At 43.3% G+C, this 22,662-nt stretch overlaps 1 protein-coding gene across 3 annotated transcripts in view; it reads left to right on the top strand.

The window, feature by feature from the left end:
* The window catches only part of Prmt7 (protein arginine methyltransferase 7), a 53,039-nt gene that overhangs the window by 22,618 nt on the left and 7,759 nt on the right, over window positions 1–22,662 (top strand). For all 3 annotated transcript variants that reach the window (XM_013503917.1, XM_005403584.2, XM_013503916.1), the window contains exons 4-13: window positions 1,481–1,630; window positions 7,054–7,162; window positions 11,891–12,003; window positions 12,840–13,081; window positions 13,284–13,464; window positions 18,650–18,777; window positions 19,175–19,310; window positions 20,204–20,287; window positions 20,751–20,798; window positions 21,539–21,628. In XM_013503917.1, coding sequence (XP_013359371.1) covers window positions 1,481–1,630; window positions 7,054–7,162; window positions 11,891–12,003; window positions 12,840–13,081; window positions 13,284–13,464; window positions 18,650–18,777; window positions 19,175–19,310; window positions 20,204–20,287; window positions 20,751–20,798; window positions 21,539–21,628 — 1,281 coding nt within the window. The remainder of the gene's footprint in view (window positions 1–1,480; window positions 1,631–7,053; window positions 7,163–11,890; window positions 12,004–12,839; window positions 13,082–13,283; window positions 13,465–18,649; window positions 18,778–19,174; window positions 19,311–20,203; window positions 20,288–20,750; window positions 20,799–21,538; window positions 21,629–22,662) is intronic.

The following is a 22,662-nucleotide window of genomic DNA, read 5'->3' as shown; positions in this document are numbered from 1 at the left end:
AACTTTGCTGCTCAAGTAGTGGAAAGTTTGAGGTTGGAGCTATTTCATAACTGAGGTATCCCTGTATATTCTCTGCATGGTGGTATACACCTGCGATCTCAGCTACTAGGAGTCTGAGGCGGGAAGTTTTCAAGTTGGAAGCAACTTAGCAAGGCTTTTATTTGATTTCCTTTTTGTATGTTACAGTTTTGTGGTTTTTTTGTCTTTCTGAGAGGGGGTCTCGCTGTGCAGTTCAGGCTGGCCTTGAGCTCACTTTGTAGCCCAGGCTGGTCTTTACTTGCAACAGTATTCCTGTCTTTGCCTCCTGAGTGCTGGGATTACAGGTGTGTACCACCACGCCTGGCAGAACTGCATTTCTTAATGGTCAAAAATCTGCTTGTTTTTTTTAGTTACATTCTTGTAATCGAGATCTCTAATTTGATTGCACTGTAGTTTTACCTTTTTGATACCAGTTTTGTAGTAGTCATCTTCTGTTACATAACAGATTGTCCACAAATTTAATGGCCTTTTTAATCCCTTACTCTTGTGCAGGTCATCAGTACATTTAAAAAGATTTACAGATTTTGTTCCCATCATCTTTAGTTATTTTGAGGTACTGTACAGGGTCAAGGTATCCATTTAGCCAGATCACTAGAGATAGAAGATGAGTCTGTTTATTGAACCTTCAAGATGGCAAGAGAGTATTTGCTGAGAAGGAAAGTACTTTTTAGACAAGGAATAGAGTCCAGTGAGGAAAATGGACATTAATTAATATTAGTGTACATAATATTACAACAGTGAGAGTGTGGAAGGGAGTTAGTTGCCCAGGTGTGGGAGGACTAGAAAGCAGAGGGAACAACCAGGCTAATTCAGTAGTAGTGCTGGCAGGGAGCCCTTACCTTGCCCGGGGCTGAGAGATACAAGAAGTTTAGGGTTTATAGTTCCCAGAAGCTGGTGGAGAGGACCTGAGGAACTAGTGTTCTCACCTCTGAGGGTGATTACTGTTCGCTGTTCGAATGCTCCTGCTCCTCTGAGGGACCTGAGGAGGCTGGTAATGGGGACACGGAAAGGTGGGGTCTGGAACCAGCTGCCACTCCTGGGAGACCTTGACCAGAGCAGCATCCCTACGGGAGAGAGCAAGCTTTCTCCCTGCTCCTGCTCTCCAGTTGCCTTCTTGTTCCCCGACTGGCTGTGTCTAATTATTGGAAAATCTGTGGCTTGCAGAGTTCCTTCCCCTACACCAACATCACTTAGCAGAGTATAGAAGAATGAGGGTGGATGGGAGCCAGTCTCTTAGTAAAGGGTAAGAGGCTGAAGCCGTGCTCTGGGTGTCTCAGAGGGCCTGTCTGGCTCTGCTGGCCATGCTGTTCCTCCAAAGAGAAAAGGGCCAGAGTGTCCTGACTTAACTGCTGGTGCCAACCCTACCACTCTAACTCTACAAAGTGTCTTTTTGTTTATAATAACTGGTGTGAGATTACAATTGTTTTTTCTTCTCTGTTAGAATGTAAAGTATTATGAGGGTATCCGGGCTGCTGTGAGGAGGGTGAAGGACAGAGGACAGAAGGCCTTGGTTCTTGACATTGGCACTGGCACCGGACTCTTATCAATGATGGCAGTCACAGCAGGTGCTGACTTCTGCTATGCAATTGAGGTGAGCCACCCTTCTGCTGGTGTGTGTCCTGTGTTTTATGTGGGAAGTCCCCTGTGTCCTTGTACTTTTCCCATCTGTTTGTTCATAAACATCCATGGAGAGCTTACTCCATGCCAAGTGCAGGCCAGGTTTTCAGCACATAGAAATGTGTCAGACGTGACTTCTCCCTCTAGGTGTCTGTTTTCTCTTCTGAAAACAGTGGTCCTCAGCCTTGGCTGCACATGCAACTCACTGATGACTTTTGAAAAATATTGATACCTAGTCTTCCCCCTAGCCCCACAGAGATTTTGATACAATTTTTGTGGAATCTGGCCTGACATTGGGACTTTGGTATGTAGAGCAGGGTTAAATGTCTCCACACAGCTAGCTATCTTTTATTACATTACCAGGCTGCTGTTTCTTCCTTTAATAAAACATTAAACATACATTGTTTTTCTGATAATATAAATGTCTACTATTATAGGAAATTTTGTAAATACAAAACAAAAATAGTACAGTTGACTGTTGTTATAAATTTTGGGGGTGGGAAGGAGGCGTGGATTTAAATACTTTGCCCAACAAAATTGGATTGATTTTTGATCAAGTTGGAAATAAGAAAGTTACAGTGGTTTAAACAGTGTGGAAGTTTTTCCTTCCTCAAAGTTTGGAAGTTAACAGTCCAGCATTACCAGGAGTGATGATGCACACCTGTAATCCCTACAACACTTGGCAGGCTGAAGCAGGAGGATCACTACAAATTCAAGGCCAGCCTGGGGACATAGTGAGTTCAAGGGCAAGTTCATAGCAAGACCTTGTCTCAAAAAAATGAAGAAAAAAGAAGAAAAAGGAAAGAAAAAACAAATAAAAACAGTCCAGCAAGTTCTACTTCAGCTTCTTTTCTTTCGTCTCCTTACCGTGTTATCCCTACAGTGTGATCCTCATTTGTGGTCTAGAAAGGTGACATTTTAGACTGAGAAAATACTGTAGCATATTTGGGGAGCAGTATTATCCAGAATCTTGGTGAAGGATGTCATGGAAGAAAATTCCAGGAAGGTAAATTGCTGCCAGATTGTCCAGGATCTGAATGCTACAGGACAATGATGATAATATTTTGAGTTAGGTATTTTCAACCTGAGAGAAGAATAATAGACTTGAGCTCTCCTTGAAATCAAGTCCTGAGAGATGTGAGAGATTGTGCAGTTGTCTTGAGATTTTGTAAAGAGGATTATAAACTTTTTTTCTGCTTTTTAGAGAATCACCAAGATGTTTGAGCAGATTTTTTTAAAAAAATATATGTTTAGCTGAGTATGGTATCACCTGTGTGTAATCCCAGCACTCTGGAAGGCTGAGGCAGGAGGATTGCAAGTTGAGACACTCCCTGTCTCAAAAATCAAAAGGTCTAGGAATGTAGCTCAGTGTGAAGGCTTTGGGTCCCAACCCCTGCACTGCCAAAAAGAAGAGAGAGAGGTCTGTGTTTTAGGACAGTTGTCTTGATAGCTTCAAAGTAGGTTCCCCTGCCCCTTTATTTTATAAATGAAAAAATTAAGGCCCAGAGGAGTTAAAAGACTTAAGTCCTACAGTTAGGAGAAGTAGACCTGGAACTGTGGCATCTGGTTCTTAGTTATGCTGCCTATTGCTTAGGGATTGTTCTGATGAGAGGGTATGTGTGTGTATGTCCCTGTTCATGTGTTCGTGTCTTAGCGTGAGTGTGCAGGGAGGTAGCAGTGCCCTTGACTGGTTCAGGGAACCCAGAGGAAGATGCTTACTTAGTGGAGAGAGAATGCATTGTGTATTGGATGTATTGAGTCTGAGAATTGGTATATCAGTGGACCACTAGTTAAAAATACAGAGGAGGACACATTTTTTGACAGAGTAGGTAGGCTTGCTCTTGACTTGTTCCATCTTCCATGTCAGTTATCTGGATTTCTAATTCTGTTTTCCGGGTATGGCCTGTGGCACTTAGCATTTCTGCCCCCTGGTTCTAGGCATCTCTGCTGGCCTACAGGTTTTGCTTTAGTGACCATCCATTTGAACTCCTCTTTCTCTCTGTGAACTGCCCTGTGGTTTGAAGCTCTCCCTGAACACCTGGCGTCAGGACGGACAGGTCCAGAGGATTGAGCGAGGGACAGCCTATGGGGGAAATGTCTGAACCTTGAGAGAGAGACATACATGAGTGGATTTGGACTCACTTGCTAACATAGGGCAAGTGAAACAAGTGTGATATGAAGCAGATGATGGGTTTGGCAGTCTCGTTGTTCCAGGAGGAAGAGTAGAGTAAGAAGAGCAAACCTTAGAAACATGCTTGCTTTCATGGGCTGAAGGAGGTGTGGTCCCAGAGAGCAGAATGCTGTGGAAGCCAAGAGGGCAGACTAAAAAGCAAAAAGAGCAAATGGTCGACAGGTGTAAATGGGAGAGAGCAACACTGTCCGGTACCACTTACTGTGGTGGTGAACGTCTTCTGTGGCTGTGCTGTCTAGTATGGGGGGCCTTAGTCACATGTACTGAGCACTTCAAATGTGGCTACTATGAATGAGGAACTGAATTAATCATCATAATAATAATAATTATTATTATTAGATAACGTCTTGGTATATAATTCAAGCTGACCTTGAAATCAATATGTAGCCCAGGCTGGCCTGGAACTCAGGGTGATTCTCCTGCCTCAGCCTCCCAAGTGCTGAGATTACAGGCATGTGTTGCTATGCCCAGCTCAGGGAATTGAATTTTTAATTGTATTCTATTTCTTTTTTTTTTTTTAAATGAATTTTATTCTATTTCATAACTCACATTTAAATAGTTTTGTCTTCACTGTGTTGTATAACATGGGTAGAGAGCTTGAGCTAGATGAGTGATAATAGGAGAAATATAACTCCCAGTCTGTTAGGTGCCAAATGTGCTGAGTTCATGGTCTCACAACATCGAGGAATGAAGTCAAGAGCCAAAGGAAGAAGTTAGGAAAGTTTACTAGAAATAAGGAGAATAGCTCCTGGATTTCCAGGAGGGGTCATGAATGGGTAGCTACCAAGGCACTTTGTCAGCGGTAATTTGTACAACAGAGTCACAGCATGGGTATAATACGGGTCAAACTGCAATCCACCTACAGCAATGGTGGCGAATCTTTTAGAGCTTCCAGTGATAACAGACAGCTGGCTACAGCACATACGCCATAGGTTCGCCACCACTGTAGAATTACAAGTATAGCCACTTAGCTCATATTGGTGCAGTAGTTGGGAAATGAGTCACATAGCAAGGTACAGGAAAGAACAAAGGCATTTTTTGGGAGGGATGGGTCCAGATGCTCTGGTCACCCACCTGGTGAGTGATGCCTATCTGGACTTACTGGACCAGGTGCTAATTACAGTATAATCTCAAGTTGCTGTTTATCCCTTAGGGAGGCTTGCAGGTCTGGCCATTGTGTCTCCACCTTTTGCCTCCAGCCAAAATCTTGATGTCTTTATTTTTTGTGCTGATTTCCTTGGGGGCTCAATTTCTCTCTGACTCTATATTAACTTCTGTCTGTCTATTATATGAGGACTGAGAGAAAGCTGTTGCATTGGTAGCAGGAGGTCATTGATGACTTTCAAGTGATACTTCTGGGAGGGAACAGGATTCAGGAGTGGATGGATTGCAAGACATTGTAGACAATGACTGTGGACTGCTTTTAATACATTGGAAAAGGAAGGAGTATTTGGGGAGGTGTATCAGTTACAGTGATATCTGTGGTAAGTGCCTTGAAGACCACCTCAGACTGGCATAGACAGGGATGTGGTCAGGAAGTCCAGGTCTTCAGTTGGCTTCAGGATTGGCTCCTTTAGAACTATACTGAGACCCTGAATTGCCCTCTTTCTGCTGTTCACATCCTCCCAAGCCTAGCACCATTAATGGCAGTAAAAAGGATTCTGAGAGGCATGAGGGACATGTTAGACAGGAAAGCATAGTCCTAGCTGCCTCATTTTCTTTTTGAAGAGCAAGCAGGCTTTTGCCAGAAACTTCTAACAAACTTCTTGAGTATCATTGGGCACTGGGATTCAATTCCTTTGACCAGAGAGGTGAACACTTGAAAGGTCAGTTACCCTCACTGCATCACTACACCTGACCTGAGGGAGAGCAGATATTGGGAAGTCCACTTCAGGGCCCATTTCTGGTAGTGTTCTGGGGGAGGTCTTTTGCAGAACTAGGGATTAAACCAGGGCCTTTGCACTGAGCTACATTCTCAGCCCTTTCTTGTTTTATTTTGAGACAGGGTCTTGCTAAATTGCCCCAGCTTACCTTGAACTTGCGAGCTACCTTGGGATTACAGACATGCGCCGCTATGCCTGGCCCAGCTTGTGGGGAGAGCTTAAGCTTCTTGGTGGGCTGGAGAGGAGGCTGTGAATGGTTGGAGCCTGCAGGTTCAGGGAAGGAGGAAGTGGTAGGTCAAAAGGCAGCTGGAGTAGGGGGAAAGCACTGAGGTTGGGATATTTTTAGGAGTACAAGCCAGGTAATTTTTAAGAACTGAGAGTTTGAGGCCTTCACACTACATCAGGAAACAAGCTAAATTCTCAAAATAATTTTGTGGTTGTGCATATATGTAGTTTATAAAAGATGCAGCATTTCCTCTTTGATTGCAGTAAAAAAATTTGTGTTCCTGATAGAAAACATGCAAAATACAGAAAAAGATTTAGAAAAATTGAAAATCATGACATCAATACCAGTCACTATCATTTGTTGTCTGCATGGGAGTTTGTGTGTTTTATGCATGGAGTGGCTGGAGTTGTAGAATCTAAATGGAACAACTGGAAAATAAAAGCTAGAGAGGCTTATGTTTATGGAGACAGGCAGGGTTTACAGAAAGCTTCTAGAGAGAAGAGGATAGGATTTATATTGGCCTGTGAAGTTGGATTTGATTTGGCTGGGAGAGGAGGCGTGTAGGACAGGAAGTCTCAGGCTTGCCTGTGAATAATGAGATCTTCATGGCTGGATATTGGTAGTGAGGTTGTAGTGTGGGGTAGAGGCCAGTATGTTTAGGAAGGTAAAGTGGCCCACACTTGAAGAGCCTTGAATGTCATAAGGAAATATATGCTGTGTTCTGCCAGTAGTGGGGATCTGGGATGGTTTTGATTATGAAGGTGACCTGTCCATGCTTGTATCTGTGGCTTTCCTCTGGAGAGTGCAGCATCCATCCCAGGATTGTGAAGCAAGGCCCCTTCCTAGCTCTTGGTGTTTCTCTAGTGTGGCAGTGACACCTCCTGCCCTTACTAGGTAGTGCGAGATCCCCTGCATTCCCACTCCTGACCACATATTAAACTTCAGTTTCATGCATTTATGTTCATTTTCATGATACACATTTGGAGAATAAAGCATTAAAGTTAAAAATGTTAGGTCTAAAATCAAAGAACACTTGCTAACCTTGGACAGTAGGATATTTTAAAATTTGTTGTTCTTTTTTCATTGGGTTTTTCTAGGTTTTCAAGCCTATGGCTGATGCTGCTGTAAAGATTGTGGAGGAGAACGGCTTCAGTGATAAGATTAAAGTTATCAACAAGCATTCCACTAAGGTGACTGTAGGACCAGGTGAGATCTATACATCTTGTATCAGAGGCTTTACTTACTTTTAGACAGGAAAAGGTTTTTGCAACCACTTGGAATAAATCTAGGTCTTCCATGTGTAGCTCTAACTTTGCTTCTGTCTTGTTCTCGCTTTTGCTTTTTGCTTTTTGAGACAGGGTCTCACTTACATAGTTCAGGCTGGCTTTGAAGTCACTATGTAGCCCAGCTGGCTTCAGACTCATGGTAATCCTCCTCCCTCAGCCTCCCAAGTGCTGGGATTACAGGTGTTCACTACCATGCCCGGCTTTAGCACTTTGCTTCTTTTGATGTTTATTTCTCTCCTAGTTAAAACAAATCAGCTATGAATAAAGAGAGAGTCAGTGAAGTACCTCTGCATTCACACATACCAAAACCTCCTTATGTTCTAAGCAAGTTGGAATTCTTGTATGAGCTACCTCTTTTTCTTTTTTTTTTTGTCTTTTTTTGAGATATGATCTCACTATGCAGTTCAGGCTGGCCTTGAGCTCACTTTGTAACCCAGGCTGGCCTTGAATTTGCAATGATCCTCCTGCCTCAGCCTCCTGAGTACTGGGATTACAGGCATGCTGCACCACGCCCGGCTGGGCCACCTCTTTAAGCCTGGTCAGACAGAAGTGAAATTAAGGTAGCAGGGAGAGGCTTTTTAAGTTCTGCAATACATTGGAGATTTTCCTCAGTGGCACAGGCTTTCCAGGTTTTCTTACATGCCATTTGATACTTACAGAACACAATTGAAAGATTTGGAAGAAAAGGAAAACGTAATGGATTATAGATATCACCAGTTTTTTACTACAGTGTCGTATTTTACGATTGAAGCATCTACCTAACTTCGGCTTTTTTCTCCTGTTGAAAAATTATTTTGAGCTGCAGTTATAGCTCAGTGGTAGAGCACTTGGTTAGCATAGAGAAGGCCCAGGATTCAATCCCAGCATTGCAAAAACAAACAAACCAGTTTCTTTGGGTAGAGAACCTGAAACATGTATCAAAGAAGGAACTAGTGTCTCTTTATTTTTAAAATATAACAAACTACTAAGAAGTGCACATATTGTTATTTCCTTTTTTTCCTAAACGGAGGAGGCATGGGAGTATTAGACTCCCATTATTATTATTAGGTTTTTTTTTTTTTTTTACAGTCCTGGGGATTAAACAGAGCCTTCACACTGAGCTGCATCCCCAGACCTGAAAAGAAAAAAATACTTTTCATTTTGAGACAGTCTTCCTAAGTGACCAGGTTAGGTTTGAACTTTTCTCTTGCCTCAGACTCCCAGAGTGCTAGGATTTTAGATGTGCGCTATCATACCCAATTCATTATCCCATTTTAAATCAACATTATTGAGGTATAACTTACCTAAATTAGTATATCCATTTTAAGAATATAGTTTGATGAAGATTTTGTTTTGTTTTGGTACTGGGAATCGAACTCACGACCTTGTGCATGCTAAGCAGGTGCTGTGCTGCTGAACTATATCTCTGGCCCAGTTTTTCTTTTTTTTGAGACACAGTTTCTATATCTATGGCTCAGGCTGGCTTGAAACTTGCTGTGTAGCCCAGGCTGACCTCAAACTCATGATCTTCCTGTTTTAGCCAACCAAGTACTGGGATTACAGTCATGTGCCACCATGCCCAGATTTGACAAGTTTTGACAAAAACATGCTTGTAACCACCAGCACAATCAAGATAATGGAATATATCTATCATACCCAAAAGATTCCTCATGATCCTGTATAGTCAATTCCTGCATAGCGTGGCCTTAGGTACCCACTAATCTTAGATATTGAAGATTAAATCTTTAATATAGATTAGATCTACCCTTTTAAGAATTTCAAGGAAACAGACTTGTAATAAATGTGTCAGCATTTATTTATTTATGTATTTTCTGTGCTGGAGATTGGATTCAAGGCCTTGTGCCTGCCAAGCAGATGGTCTACCACTGAGGTACATCCCCAGCCCTGCTATATAGTATATTGCTCTGGAAGCTCATGCTGAGCAGGACTCCATTTTCTTTACTTACCAGTTTGTGTATTCTTTCACCTATTGAAGGACTTGGGTACTTCACTGATATTTTTTAACTTCACTGATTTTTTTAATAGTGTGTAATCTGTTATGTACATTTAATAAACTTCATCTCTGATACTGTTTTTTACCTCTAAAAATTCCCTTTGATTCTTTTTGATAACTTTTTTTTGTCTTTTTTGAGACAGGGTCTCATTATGCAGTTCAGGCTGGCCCTGAGCTCACTTTGTAGCCCAGGCTGGCCTCAAACTCAAAACGATCCTCCTGCCTCAGCCTCCCGAGTGCTGGGATTACAGGTGTGCACCACCATGCCTGCCTTATTTTTAAATTTTGAAACAGGGTCTTTCTACATTACCCTGGTAGAACTCAAGCCTATGATCCTCCTGCCTCAGTCTCCTTCAGTGCTGAGATTATAGGCATGCACCACTGTACTTGGCTAATAACATTTTCTTACTTTCATGCTTCCACTAAGTACTTAACATTTATTTTTTCAGTTTTAGTATTCTTACCTTTGTTTCTACCATCTTGGTCTCTTCTGGGTTTGTTCTGTTGATCAATTTTTATCCTATTAATTTTTTTTTTTTTTTTTTTTTTCTTTTTGAGACAGGGTCTCCCTATGTAGTTCAGGCTGGTCTTGAGCTCACTTTGTAGCCCAGGCTGGCCTCACACTTGCAATAATCCTCCTGCCTCAGCCGCCCAAGTGCTGGGATTACAGGTGTGCACCACTGCACCTGGCATTATCCTATTAATTTTTTTTTTTTTTTTTTTTTGGTACTGGGAATTCAACTCAGGACCTTGCACTTGCCTGGCAGGCACTTATGCCACTGAGCTATATCCCTGGCCTATCCTATTAATTTTTATGCTGGTTCTGAGTCATATTTTCCTTCTTTAAATATCTGATAGTTTTTATTTGGATGCTGTGCTTATTAGAAAGTTTTCATTGTTGAGTGCTGGATTTTGTTGTCTTTAAAAAAGTCAGGCATGCGGTTGGGTCACTTGCAATTGAATTTGATCCTTTTAGTTTGTTTCAAAGTTTTATTGGAGCAGGCTAAAGTAGGTCTAAATCAACGGCACTACTGACATTTTGGGTCTGTTACATCTTTGTTGTGAGATGCGAGCCTGTACGTGGTAAGGTGTTTAGCTGTGTCCCTAGCCTCTATCTAGTAGATTCCAGGAGCACTGTCCTTCCCCTCACCATTTGTGCCAACCAAGTATGTCTCCACACACTGTCCAATGTCCCAGGGGATGTGGCAGGGCAAAAGTGCCATCTCTTTAAGAACACTGCTCTAAGTCTCCTGTGGCCAGGCTATTGTGGCATGACTTTGCTCAGGTCTCTGCAGATGCCTGAGGGAGGAACACGATGGGGAGGAGCACATGTATGGTAGTGGGGAGGGGCAGTTTTGAACACTGTTCTGGTTGGACTTGGCATGACATTAGAGAGGATGGCAGGCCCTCTTGGGACTCTAGGCCAGGAGATGGAAGTTTCTTCTTAACCTTCATTCTCCTTCATGCTGCCATTGAGCACAATGTGTTTCATAGGAAGGGTATATTTTTTTCCTTTGTTATCTTCACCACCACCACATGAGACAAACCTCATTATCTCCCTTTTACAGATGAGGCAACTTTTGGTCTGAATTGAGGGCTCAGGGATAGAAAATGGGGTCGAGGCCAAGTCTATGGGACTCCAGGTTCATGCTGTCTTTATTATTCCCTACCTGAACCACTTTAATGCTGCCCTTTTCTCGCATCATCTGTGTGACTTGTTCTCTGTGTGGGGAAGATGAGTGTGCTTTATCAGATTATAATTCATGAGCCATTAGAAGTGTTTACAGATAATTCTCTGTGATAAATAGCCCCTTTCAAAGTCTGTTCGCCTCTGGGCTCATTAAAAATTATAATTATGGAAGTAATATATCACAGAGGTTTAGAAAACAGTTAACAGAAGGATCCTCCAAAATTCTACTGTCCTAAAACAGCTGTTACTTAGGACATAGTTTGGTAGCAAGATACGAATTTTATTAAGAGGATTTAATAGAAGGCATCTGGGAGTTTTAAGTAACACATCTCAGTTTTGGTGGGTGTACTCTGTCTCTCTTTCGTGGCCTCCTTTCCTCCCTCACTTAGTAGTATTTGAAGTACTGTACCAGTCTTCAGTTTTTGCTTTCCAAATAATTTTTGCTATTAAAGATAGAACTATTTGTATTTTTTCTTTTTGTTTTCCTTGTTCATATTTTTATTTGATTTTCTTTTTAGATGTTTATAGTTGTCTTGTTTTTTTTTTTGTTTCTTGTCTTTTGGGGCTTACTGGATGTTCACACTAACCTACATCTCCTGTGCCCCTGCTTTGTTTTTTTTGGTTTTTTTGAGAGAGGGTCTTGCTGTGTGATTGAGTCTGGCATTGAACTCACTGTGTAGCTCAGCCTAGCCTCAAATTCTGCAATCTTCCTGCCTCAGCGTCCCTTGGTCTTTTTGAGACAGGGTTTCACTATGCAGTTCAGGCTGGCCTTGAACTCACTTTGTAGCCCAAACTGGCCTCAGACTTGCAGTGATACTTCTGCCTCAGCCTTCTGAGTGCTGGAATCACAAGCATGTACCACTATGTCCATCTGTAATGACCTATTGATCTCATGTTCCATACATTTGCTGTAAATATTTTTCCTAGTTTCTTACTTACTTCTGATTCCATTCCCTGTTTTTCAGATGGTGACATGCCATGCCGTGCCAACATCCTGGTCACAGAGCTGTTTGACACAGAACTGATTGGGGAGGGAGCACTGCCCTCCTATGAGCACGCACATAGGCATCTTGTGCAGGTAGGGGCCCAGGGCCTTGCTCGGGTGTGTTGCTGTGATCTCAGCTGATGCACACACAGTGCTCACTGCTACCTCAGGTTCTGTGCAGCCTTTGGTACCTCTCCATACAGCCTGTGATACCCCTCCATTTTAGGGAGGTTTCTGGCTCAGGTAGTTGGTAATGCTGAGGTGGAGAAAGCCTTTGCTTATAATTTCTCACAGTATGATTGAGAATTTCTCACAGTTGTGAGCATCCTCTTCACTGCTGAGTCCCTGGTGCCGGCCTGTAGAGGATGCAGAAAGGGTGAGGTAAGAGGACAACTTGTCGAAGAGCTAGAGCCACAGCCACCTGGAAAGAGTAATCAGTAGCGCTAAGTGAAGCCAGCAGGTCAGGTCAGTTGAGGGTGGTCACTTGTTCTTTGGGTTTTGTAGTAAACGGATTCTGGTCTTGTTGCCCACATAAGATTTATTCTAAATGGATGCGCTGAGCCCAGGGCTAGAACTACTGCTTCACAGTAAGATTGGACTCTTCCAAGTTAGTGTGGGAGTTCATCAGCATGATGACAATTCAGGGTTATTTTTGAAGTATTTAATAGTGCTAGGTAACTAGGCACTTGTCTGACTTAAACTATTTTAGGCATGATATGTATTTCTTTTGAAATTTACTGACTTTTTTATCTTCTCCCAAGGGCATAGGGAGGAAAACAATTTATTATCTTGGTAGTGGGTAGATGATAGATGTTACTAAAATAGCCTGATATTAAGGAATAGACCTGTTTTGATCCATGGGCATTACTGTTGGTCAGATATCTGATTTTTTTCTTATTCTTTTGTTTTGTTTTTTAATATAAACTTAGGAAAATTGTGAGGCAGTGCCTCACAGGGCAACTGTGTATGCACAGCTGGTGGAATCCAGAAGGATGTGGTCATGGAACAAGCTGTTTCCTGTCCGTGTTCAGACCAGCCTCGGAGAGAAGGTCATCATCCCTCCCTTAGATATGGAGAGGTGCCCTGGTGCACCTTCTGTCTATGACATCCAGCTGAACCAAGTGTCACCTGCTGACTTCACTCCCCTCAGCAGTGTGCTACCTATGTTCAGGTACCAAGGAGCCTCCCCGAGGGACCAGTGCTTTGAGACATTTGATGGAATCTGGGTCTTTGGAAGTTCAGTTTGTATGGGAAAGAAACTTAGCTGAGTCCTTCACAACCGTCATTCCTGATAATATTGTCACAGAAGCTTAACAATGGAATGGAGTGTGTGAGGGTAAATTATGCTTTAGTTCCTGAATATTCTTCCACAGTGTGGACTTCAGCAAGCAAGTTAGTAGCTCCGCAGCCTGCCATAGCAGGCAGTTCGAACCTTTGGCATCTGGTCAAGCTCAGGTGGTTCTCTCCTGGTGGGACATTGAAATGGATCCTGAGGGGAAGATCAAGTGTACCATGGCCCCCTTCTGGGCACATTCTGACCCAAAGGGACTCCAGGTAAGAGGTGTGGGAATTGAGCACAGTGTCATGTAAGTCAGGAAAGTTGTCTACTTTGTTTGTTGGGCCTGAGACCACAAGAATGTAGACACAGAAGTAATTATCCAAGGCAAAGAAGAATTTGTCTCTGTCTCAGTCTTTCTGTTGTCCATCCATTGTTTCCATCCCTCCCTCTCCTCTTTCTGTCAGTCTGCTTTCTTTCTCCCTCTCTCCGTCCGTCCTTCCTTCCTTCCTTCCTTCCTTCCTTCCTTCCTTCCTTCCTTCCTTCCTCAGTACTAGTGATCGAATCCAGGGATGTTCTAACATCCCACATAGCTTTTTTTTTCTCTTTGAGACAGGTTCTCACTACGTAGTCTAGGCTTCCTACCTCAGCCCCCCATGTGCTGGCAGTATAGATGTGTGCCACCACACCCAGCTACCAGTCCTTTTTATTTTATTTATTTATGTTGTAATGAGGATTGAACCCAGGGTTTTTGCACTGAACTACTTCCTTAGCCACTTGGTAAGGTCTCACTAAGTTGCCCAGACTAGACTCAAACTTTTGATCCTCTTGTCTCAAACTCCCAGAGTGCTAGGATTACAGTCATGTGCCACATGCTCAGCATGATTTTATTTTATTTTGAGACACGGTCTCACTAAGTTGTCCATGGCCTCACAGTTGTCCGTGGCCTCAAACGCTTGATCCTCCTCCCTTAGCCTCTTGAAAAGCTGGGATTACAGTTATGCACCACCATATTCAGCTTTCTTTGTTTTTTTATTTTGAGAAACATCTTACTATGTAGTCCAGGCCAGCCTGGAACTTACTGTATAGCCAAGGCTGGCCTGGGACTTGTGATCCTCCTTTCTTAGCCTCCTAAACTGCTAAGTTTATAGGCGTGTCCCACCGTGGCTGTCTGATTGGCTTTCTGTTTTTTTAAGTTACTGGGTGCTGATGGTATAGATCAATGGCAGAGCACTTGCCTAGTTTGCATGAGGGGTTCAATTCCCAGCACTCCAAAAATAAATAAACTAATTAATTAATTTCAAAGCACCAGATTATGCAGAAATGGAGAAAGATGTACATGTGGGATCCCCACCATGGGCCCTTACTTAATAAAAAAAAGAACCACCTAAAGGCTACCTGTAGGGACTTGCTGAGTCATTATCCTGTGTCCTTTCAGAGGACAAGGTAGCACTCTAGGCACTGATACAGAATAATCTCCAGGACGTATCCCCCCCTCCCCCCCTGGTACCGGGAATCGAACTCACGACTTTGTGCTTGCCAGACAGGTGCTGTGCCACTGAGCTAAATCCCCAGCCCCCAGGATGTATTATTAAATGAAAGCAAAAATTAAGATGCGGAACTGGCCAGGTGTGGTGGTGCATGCCTGTAATCCCAGCACTCAGGCAGCTGAGGCAGGAGGATAGTTGCGAGTTCGAGACCAGCCTGGGCTACAAAGTGAGCTTAAGGCCAGCCTGAACTGCAGAGTAAGATCCTGTCTCAAAAAAAAAAAAAAGATGTGGAACTGTTGTGATATGCCAGCATTGGTGTTAGTAAAAATAAGAATGCATGTGGTTATGAACACATAGTTGTGTGGAGTGTATGTATAAGGGTATCTTTGGAAGAATTCACATAAGTTGGTAAAAATGATGTTTGGGAGGAGTACCTAGAGGTCAAGGATTTAGAGGAAACTTGTTTCTTTCCATACATCCTTGTATCATTTGCAGTTTCTCTCTTGTACATGAATTATCTGTCTTCAGCCCACACATTCAATAGAAGAAAAAGTAGGGAAGACATTTCAGGGCCAAGTAATAAAACTTTCCCTCTTTACCCTGTGATGGTATCACAGACACCATCTCTGGTGTTACTACTGGCTTTTGTTTTGATTGACTGCTGGCTGTGTTATACACAGTCCTTTCACTGGTAGAGAAAAGACACAAGATGTGTAGTCAGAAGACTTAGGGACAGCCGCCCTCCACTGCTTCTTGGACATACCTTGCTGTATTTCTGTTTGGGTATTGTTAGAGTTATCTGATATGTCTTGTATGCAGATTCAAGGAAAAAATATACACAGCAGCTCCCCAGCACCTTAGTTTCTGAGTTATTGCTTAGATAAAGGGCCATGACTACCATGGGATTGCTGTCAGTCGGCTGGGCCTGTGAACTGCTTAGCTTTCCTCCTTTTAGTTGCCTGGCCTCACACTGGCTTGTGTCAGCCAGTGTGTACCAACTTCCCTCACAAACGTGGCCTTCTGCTGGCAAAATACATATGCCTGTGTGTGTATGTGTGCACGTTGTGCATGTACCTACCTGTGCATGTGTGCAGCAATTCAATCATAAAATGTTAGTACTTTTTATTTATATATCCTCAGAGCACTGCTGTATACTTTCTCCTGAATGTGTAGATAAGACATCAGTACCCATACTGAGGCTCAGCAAGCTCAGGGATGGGCTCAGGACCGTGTTTCCAGGAAGAATGGAGGGGATCCAGTCTTAGATCTTCTGCGTATGGGTCTGTGTCCTTTCTTACCAGTGATGAGTTTTGGACTGTTAGGAATTTGAAAACTGCTAACAAATCTTCATGAATCCACAAAACTGCTTTGACCTCATTTAACCTCTGTTACCGTGGAGCAGGGTTTCTGTCACCAGCTTGTTAGCCTTAGTACTTGGAGCTTCTCTGTATGGGGAATGTAGGAGGGAAGGATGACAGGAAAGCATCCTAGAGCCACAAGAGGGGGGTCCAGGAAGGCTTTTCCTGTCCTTAGATAAATTTGTGTAGTATAGGAATGAAAAACAAGTTTAAGAAAACCTGATTGTCCTCCTTGTTATTGTATATTTTTTCCAGAACATATCTGGGTATGGGTTTTCATTTTCTAGCCTTTATATTCTGATTTTTTTTTTTTTTTTTTTAACCTGGAATGGTACTCATGACCTTTCGCTTGCCAGGCAGGTGCTATGCCATTGAGCTATATCCCCCACCCCTAGCCTTTATATTCAATAGGTATTTCAGATACCTGCCTTTTTGTCAGATTTACATGTTGTTTTCTTATATTCAAGACTAAATGGGATAAGATATATCCTAGACAAGTGGGACATGGCTCAGATTTCATTTTCTTATGTGCTTAGCTGTCTCAGTTATTTTTCTCTTGTTGCTGAGAGAAAACCTCAAAACCCAAAGTTAAGGAAGGAAAAGTTTATTTAACTCACAGTTTGTAGAGGTTTTAGTTCATAATCAGCTGGCTCCAAGGCAGGGTGGCTTGGCAGAGGGGCAACCGTTCATGACGGCAGAAGATACCAAAAGCAAAAGGGAGGAACAAGCCTCTTTTCCTACCTGATATTGTAGGCAGGCTACCTGCCGTATGGCTGGTGTAGTACTTATACCCCCAATCCCAGCACTAGATAATAAACTAATCACAAACTCTAGATTCAGCCACCCCCCAAAAGCCTACTCCTTGTGACTGCATGAAGCTTTGAGGGGACATCCAGACACAAACCATAACATTAGCCAGGCTTTTTTTTTTTTTTTTTTTTTTGAGACAGAGTCTCACTGGGTAGTTTAGACTGTCCTTGAACACACCATGTGGCTTGGGCTGGCCTTGAACTCTTAGCAATCCTGCCTCAGCCTCCCGAGTACTGGGATTATAAACGTGCCATGGTGCCCAGCAGCCAAACTCTTAAGACTCTCACAGGCCCAAGTTTTCCTTATTTCCTGAGGATGACAAGATGAACATTTCATTAGTGTTGATTTGGGTACCAACTTTTTAGGACATTCATCCTTTTGTCTCTTTCCATATACGAGCTTTTATCAATTGCTAATTTTTGTTTTATGCTGTGTCATAGTCTTCATTTTAAAAGTCTGAATATTCTACATATATATACCAATTTCTGAGCTGCTGGGTGTTTAGTTCCAGTTTTATGCTGTATAAATAATTTTGTAACATGCATATTTATGTGAACATAGCCCCCTCCCCAAGAAAACTCCCTATATATATAGGATTTGTAGTAAAGATCATTATAGCTTATTAAATGCTGATCTGGGGGTTGGGGTATAGCTCTGTGGTAGAACACTTAATCTAGCAGTGCATGAGTCCTGGATTTGAACCTCAGCCTTGGGGAATTAACTATAAATCACGATAATATTGCACAATTTAGAATATACCAGTGAACCTTTTTGTATCATCTTCCCTACTTTTTATCTGGAAAAATTGTAAAAGCAGAGTAAACAAATATAGAAACTAAATATTCCTGCCAGGTGTGGTGGCGCACGCCTGTAATCCCAGCACTCAGGTGGCTGAGGCAGGAGGATCATTGCGAGTTTGAGGCCAGCCTGGGCTACAAAGTGAGCTCAAGGCCAGCCTGAACTGCACAACGAAACCCTGTCTCAAAAAAAAAAAAGACAAAAAAAAGAGAAACTGATATTCCCTTTACTTAAATTTACTGATGGCCAACATTAGCTTTCTCTCTCTTCCTCCCTTCCCCTCTGCCTCCCTCCCTTCTTTCCTCTCTCTGTGTACAGATCTTCCTCTTTACACACAGTTTCCTGCTAAATCATTTTCAAATAAGTTGCAGCATCTGACACTTTACTTTAGCATATATCTCCTAAGAATAAAACAATCTCCAGTATAAGCAAAATACCATTAGCACACTTAAGAACATTAATAGTAACTCCATAATATCATCTAATATATAATTTAAAATAAAATTTCCTTGTCTCCAAATGTTTTTAGTAGCTTTTATTTTCCCCAGTCTAGGTACCAGTTAGGTTTTTTGCATGTTGTTTGACCTTTTTGTGTTTTAAAGTTGCTTAGAAGACAAGAGGAAATTTTGAATGTGTTACAGCCTGTAGAATATGATTAGATTTTGTTTTGGAGCCAGAAAATTCTTCCTTCAAATGACAGATGATTCACAGCCCAACACATTGAAGCAAGAGCATTGGTGCTGTTCTGTGTATAGGTACCAGAGCCTGCACTGATGCCCTTTTGAGCCCCTCTGGAAGACCACATCTTAGCTTCCTAAAGCCAGCAGGGTTCCAGCAAGCTTTTGGGCCACTATCCTCTAATTTATAAATTTTTTCTTTATCCTTTTGACACAGTAGCCAGCTCTAGTCTATACCATGGCTCTCTGCAAACTGATACTTCTGGCACCAGGATTAAAAGCATAACTCTTGCAGCTTGGTGACAGCTAGCTGCCTATTCTCCATTTCAGTGGCGGGACCACTGGATGCAGTGTGTGTATTTTCTGCCACAAGAGGAGCCTGTTGTGCAAGGTGCAGCCATCAGTCTGGTAGCCCACCATGATGACTACTGTGTATGGTACACCCTACAGAGGACCTGGTATGCCTGTACTTCATGGAGTTGGGGTCTGGGCCTTAGAGACAGCACGCTGATGTAAATTCCCCACGTGTAGATCCAGTAGAGACATGTATGAGCTAATTTATATCTGGGTGGAATAAAATACGAACAAAGGTCTTTGACTGGGTATATCAGTACTTATCTATATGTACTCAGAAGAGATTGTTATAGGTTGCTAGAATCTATTTGGAATAGATATACATAAAAACCCTGTAGTATGAGAGCCCTGCAATCCTCATTACCCATTCAAGAGCTAAGTGTCCAGATTAGTGCCTTCTAGAGAACTATTGAAGGCCCAGGTTGCATTCTGCTGGGCAGGTCTCAGTGCCATCCCTCATGCTCTCTGGTATGTCTTCATCTCCTTCATCTCTTCATCTAGCCCTGAAGAAAATGAGACAGTCCATCAAATGCGACCTGTGTGTGACTGCCAGGCTCACCTGCTCTGGAACCGGCCTCGGTTTGGAGAGATCAATGATCAGGGCAGAACTGATCAGTATGCCCAGGCCCTGAGGACTGTAAGTTTCCAGCCCCTTGTTTCCATGTTCTGTCTAGCACTCTCTTACGACTTGCTGGTTTTGTTGTATTCCCTTGTTTATATGGCTTTTGCTGGGTCCATGTGGGGTGGACACCAGAACGGCAGAGACTCAGAAGGGCTTTAGACTTCAGAAGGGCTTGTTTTCTGCTCCTGTGAGAGCCTTCCCAGCCTGCACTTGTCCTGCTGGATACCTTGCCTTTGTGGTCACCAACAGTTGATATGGGTGAGTCTGATGACTGCCCTCACCCTTTTCCTCTTTTCAGCTACTGTGCTTTTCTAAAATGGCCTAAAATGTAAATCTGATTGTGAAACTCTGACCTGAAAGCCTTTGTTCCTTGCTGCCTATAGTGGAGGCTTAGCCTGGAAACCTCATTTGCAGTATAGAGGAGGCTTCTAAACCCCTTGGGAGTTGTATATAGGAATACATAATGCGCGTTTGCACATGCATGCTTTTATCAGGAGGAGGAAGGATCCAAGTTGTTCATGAGTTCCTCTCCAAGGAGTCTTTGACTCATAAGGGCACTCGGGCTTTGGGGAGTCGTTTGAAAACACATGAGCCAGACAGCAAAGAAACCTGTCAAAGGGAGATGGCTTTTTGCAAGTGGGGCCCACCTTCATCTGGATCTTCTAGTTGGATTAAGGAGGGCCTTCCACTGGTGGGGAGAGGAGACATGAGTAAGGTGGCAGCAGGTTACTGCATGGGCCCAGGAGGTTTCAGGCCAGTGGTGGGGAGGATGGGAAGAGACCTTTAATGATTTAATGTTAGAGTCTCTGTGAGTGTGGGGTTTGGGAAGAGAAACATTTCTGTCAGTTTGCCAGTAAGAATCCCCTGGTAGACCAAGAAAATGTGCCAAACCTGCATTTTCTCCACAGGCGCTGATGCCAAACAGTGTCTGCCTCTGCATCAGTGACGGCAGTCTGCTCTCCATGTTGGCCCATCACCTTGGAGCAAAGCAGGTACTGGGCTCATAGCTTTCTGTTGGCCTCCTACGGTTGGCTTCTGTCTCTCCCTTTCTATCTGTGTCTTTTATTTCTTAACTTTTTTGAGGTCAGTTCTTGAATTAGGGAATTGCATGGCTCTGTGATCAAAACATTTTACAAGTACAACTATTGTGTGTGAAGTGTGCTTAATCTGGGGACTTAGGGATTCTCCTGCCTGCCACATGCCAGCAGGAGGCAGGTGATAGGTACTGCCACGGAGCTAACTACAGCTCAAGTTGAGTTGGCCACCTTGCCATGGTCAACAACAAGTTGAGTTGGCCACCCTGCTAGTGTGGGTGCTGTCCCAGGTAGGTATTGAGCAGAGGAAGAGTTGTTAGGCAGCGACTTCTGCCTTGGAATGGTCTCAACACATTTTCATCTTGCATTTCTTCCTCAGTTAAGTAATCTGTAGTAACTCATGGTGTGGTATTCTCTTTAGGTATTTACAGTTGAGAGTTCGGCAGTTTCCCATAAGCTGATGGAAAAAGTAAGTGATAATTGTTGTTACTGAATTAACGAGGGGGCCTTTGAGGCCTTCCTTCCTGAGTCTGGGATGGGTGACTCTGCAGCAGCATTAGTCGCAAGGAACTGGGAGGAGCTGATGCACAGAGAACCCTCCTTTGTGGTGTGGTACCTCCCTGGAGAGCTGGACTGGGAGCACTTTAGGGCTGGCATTGAAATAGAAGCAAATATTTGGACTCTGCTTTGATTTTTGTGCCTGAAGTAGTTTAGGCTTTTCTTCTCATTTCACATAAAACTAAGGTCTTTGCAGCTCTAAACCTGAATGAGACATCAGTGCCCAGGGAGTCACTGCTTGCAGCTGGCCTGGAGAGGATATTTCTTTCTCTGTCAGAAATAGGTTTGATTTCCTCTCCATCAGAACTGCAAGCCTCTTGCTAGGGCCTCCCATGTACCTGCAAGAGAAATGTCTTGCTCCTATAGCATTTTATTCATGACCTCATCCCTAGTCAGTAAGAGGCCTCTCAAAAGGAATTTCCACAAAGCAGGAAAAGTGCTTCAGGGCTGTTTGGCCAGAAAACTCCGAGAAGGTGACTTTGAGAATTGTTTCAGTTTTAGTGCTGGAGATGAAACTTAGGTCTCTATGCGAACTAGCCAAGTGGTCCACCACTGAGCTATACCCCTGCCCAAGAGGGTGCCCCCCACCGCCAGGACAAAACAGTACTTTAGTATAAATAGTTAACATGTTTTTTTTTTTTTTCCCCTAAGATCTTCAAGGCTAACCACTTAGAAGATAAAATTAATATCATTGGGAAACGGGCTGAGTTGCTGTCATCCACAGACCTGGAGGGTAAGCAGGTGAGGATCAGGAGCTTTCTGGTCGAGCTGGGGCCATGTGAGGGTGCACAGTGCAGCACTGAGGTGGTTCCAGCCTACCCTGTCCTCTGAGCCTCTTGGTGTCCCCCATGTAAGCATCAGCTGAGACCTGGAGAAACCCGTTGAGCACAGAATTGTACTCTGATCTTGGGCTCTGCTCTGCCCCTCAAGTGAGGGCACAGCAGCCTGTTCAGGTCAAAGGAGCATAATGTGGCCACTCCCTTTTACCTACACAGCAACCCTCACTTCACTTCTTCCTCTTCACATCCCCTACCAAAATTGTTCTAGCTCCTGGAACTGCTCTCACCAGGGACCTTAGGGTTTCCAAATGCAGTATCCATGTAGGCTCCAGCTCTGCAGATCTTTGGGCCCCTGTGACCCTGGGGACCTTACTCTTTTTGTCCCTAAGAAACTGTTCATCCCACATTTTGTTTGCTTTCACCTTACTGGCTGCTTACTGGCTGAGTCTCCTTCGTGGCTGTTCTTCTTTCACTTGATCCTTCTCTCATGCTATTTCCTGGCTTCTTCACTTGTCCCTTGTCCCTCCTCTTTCCCCTCCTACTTTGTTTCCTCTCCAGGTGATCACATCCATTTCTGTGTACGAATGCGTGCCTACAAAAGTTGGTCTTTGCTGTGGGTAGGCCTCCTTACTGGTTTTTTGGTCTTTTTGAGATAGGGTTTTACTATGCAGTTCAGGTAACCGTGAATCTGGTTTTACATTTCCCCTGCAAATCCCTGGGAGCCTCTTTACAGTCGGTCAGTGCATCCATCCCCTAGAGCCAGGCAGACCTTGCTGGTGTCTGTATCTGTGCATCTGCTGTTTCACAAAAGTGAAATACGGCAGTATGTAGTCTTGCATTAGGCTCATCGCTGCACATAACGTCTCTTAAGTTTATCCATGTTGTAGGATGCATCAGTGTATCAGTATTTTGTTCCTTTTTTTCCTCTCCATACTGGGGATTGAACTCAAGACCTTTGCACAGAGCTGTATCCCCAACCCTTTTTTTTTTTTTTTT

Source organism: Chinchilla lanigera, unplaced genomic scaffold, assembly GCF_000276665.1.
Source record: "Chinchilla lanigera isolate Chin_1 unplaced genomic scaffold, ChiLan1.0 scaffold00083, whole genome shotgun sequence".
Taxonomy (NCBI): domain Eukaryota; kingdom Metazoa; phylum Chordata; class Mammalia; order Rodentia; family Chinchillidae; genus Chinchilla; species Chinchilla lanigera.
The sequence above is the reverse complement of the archived record's forward strand: the minus strand, read 5'-3'. Positions and strand labels throughout refer to the sequence as shown.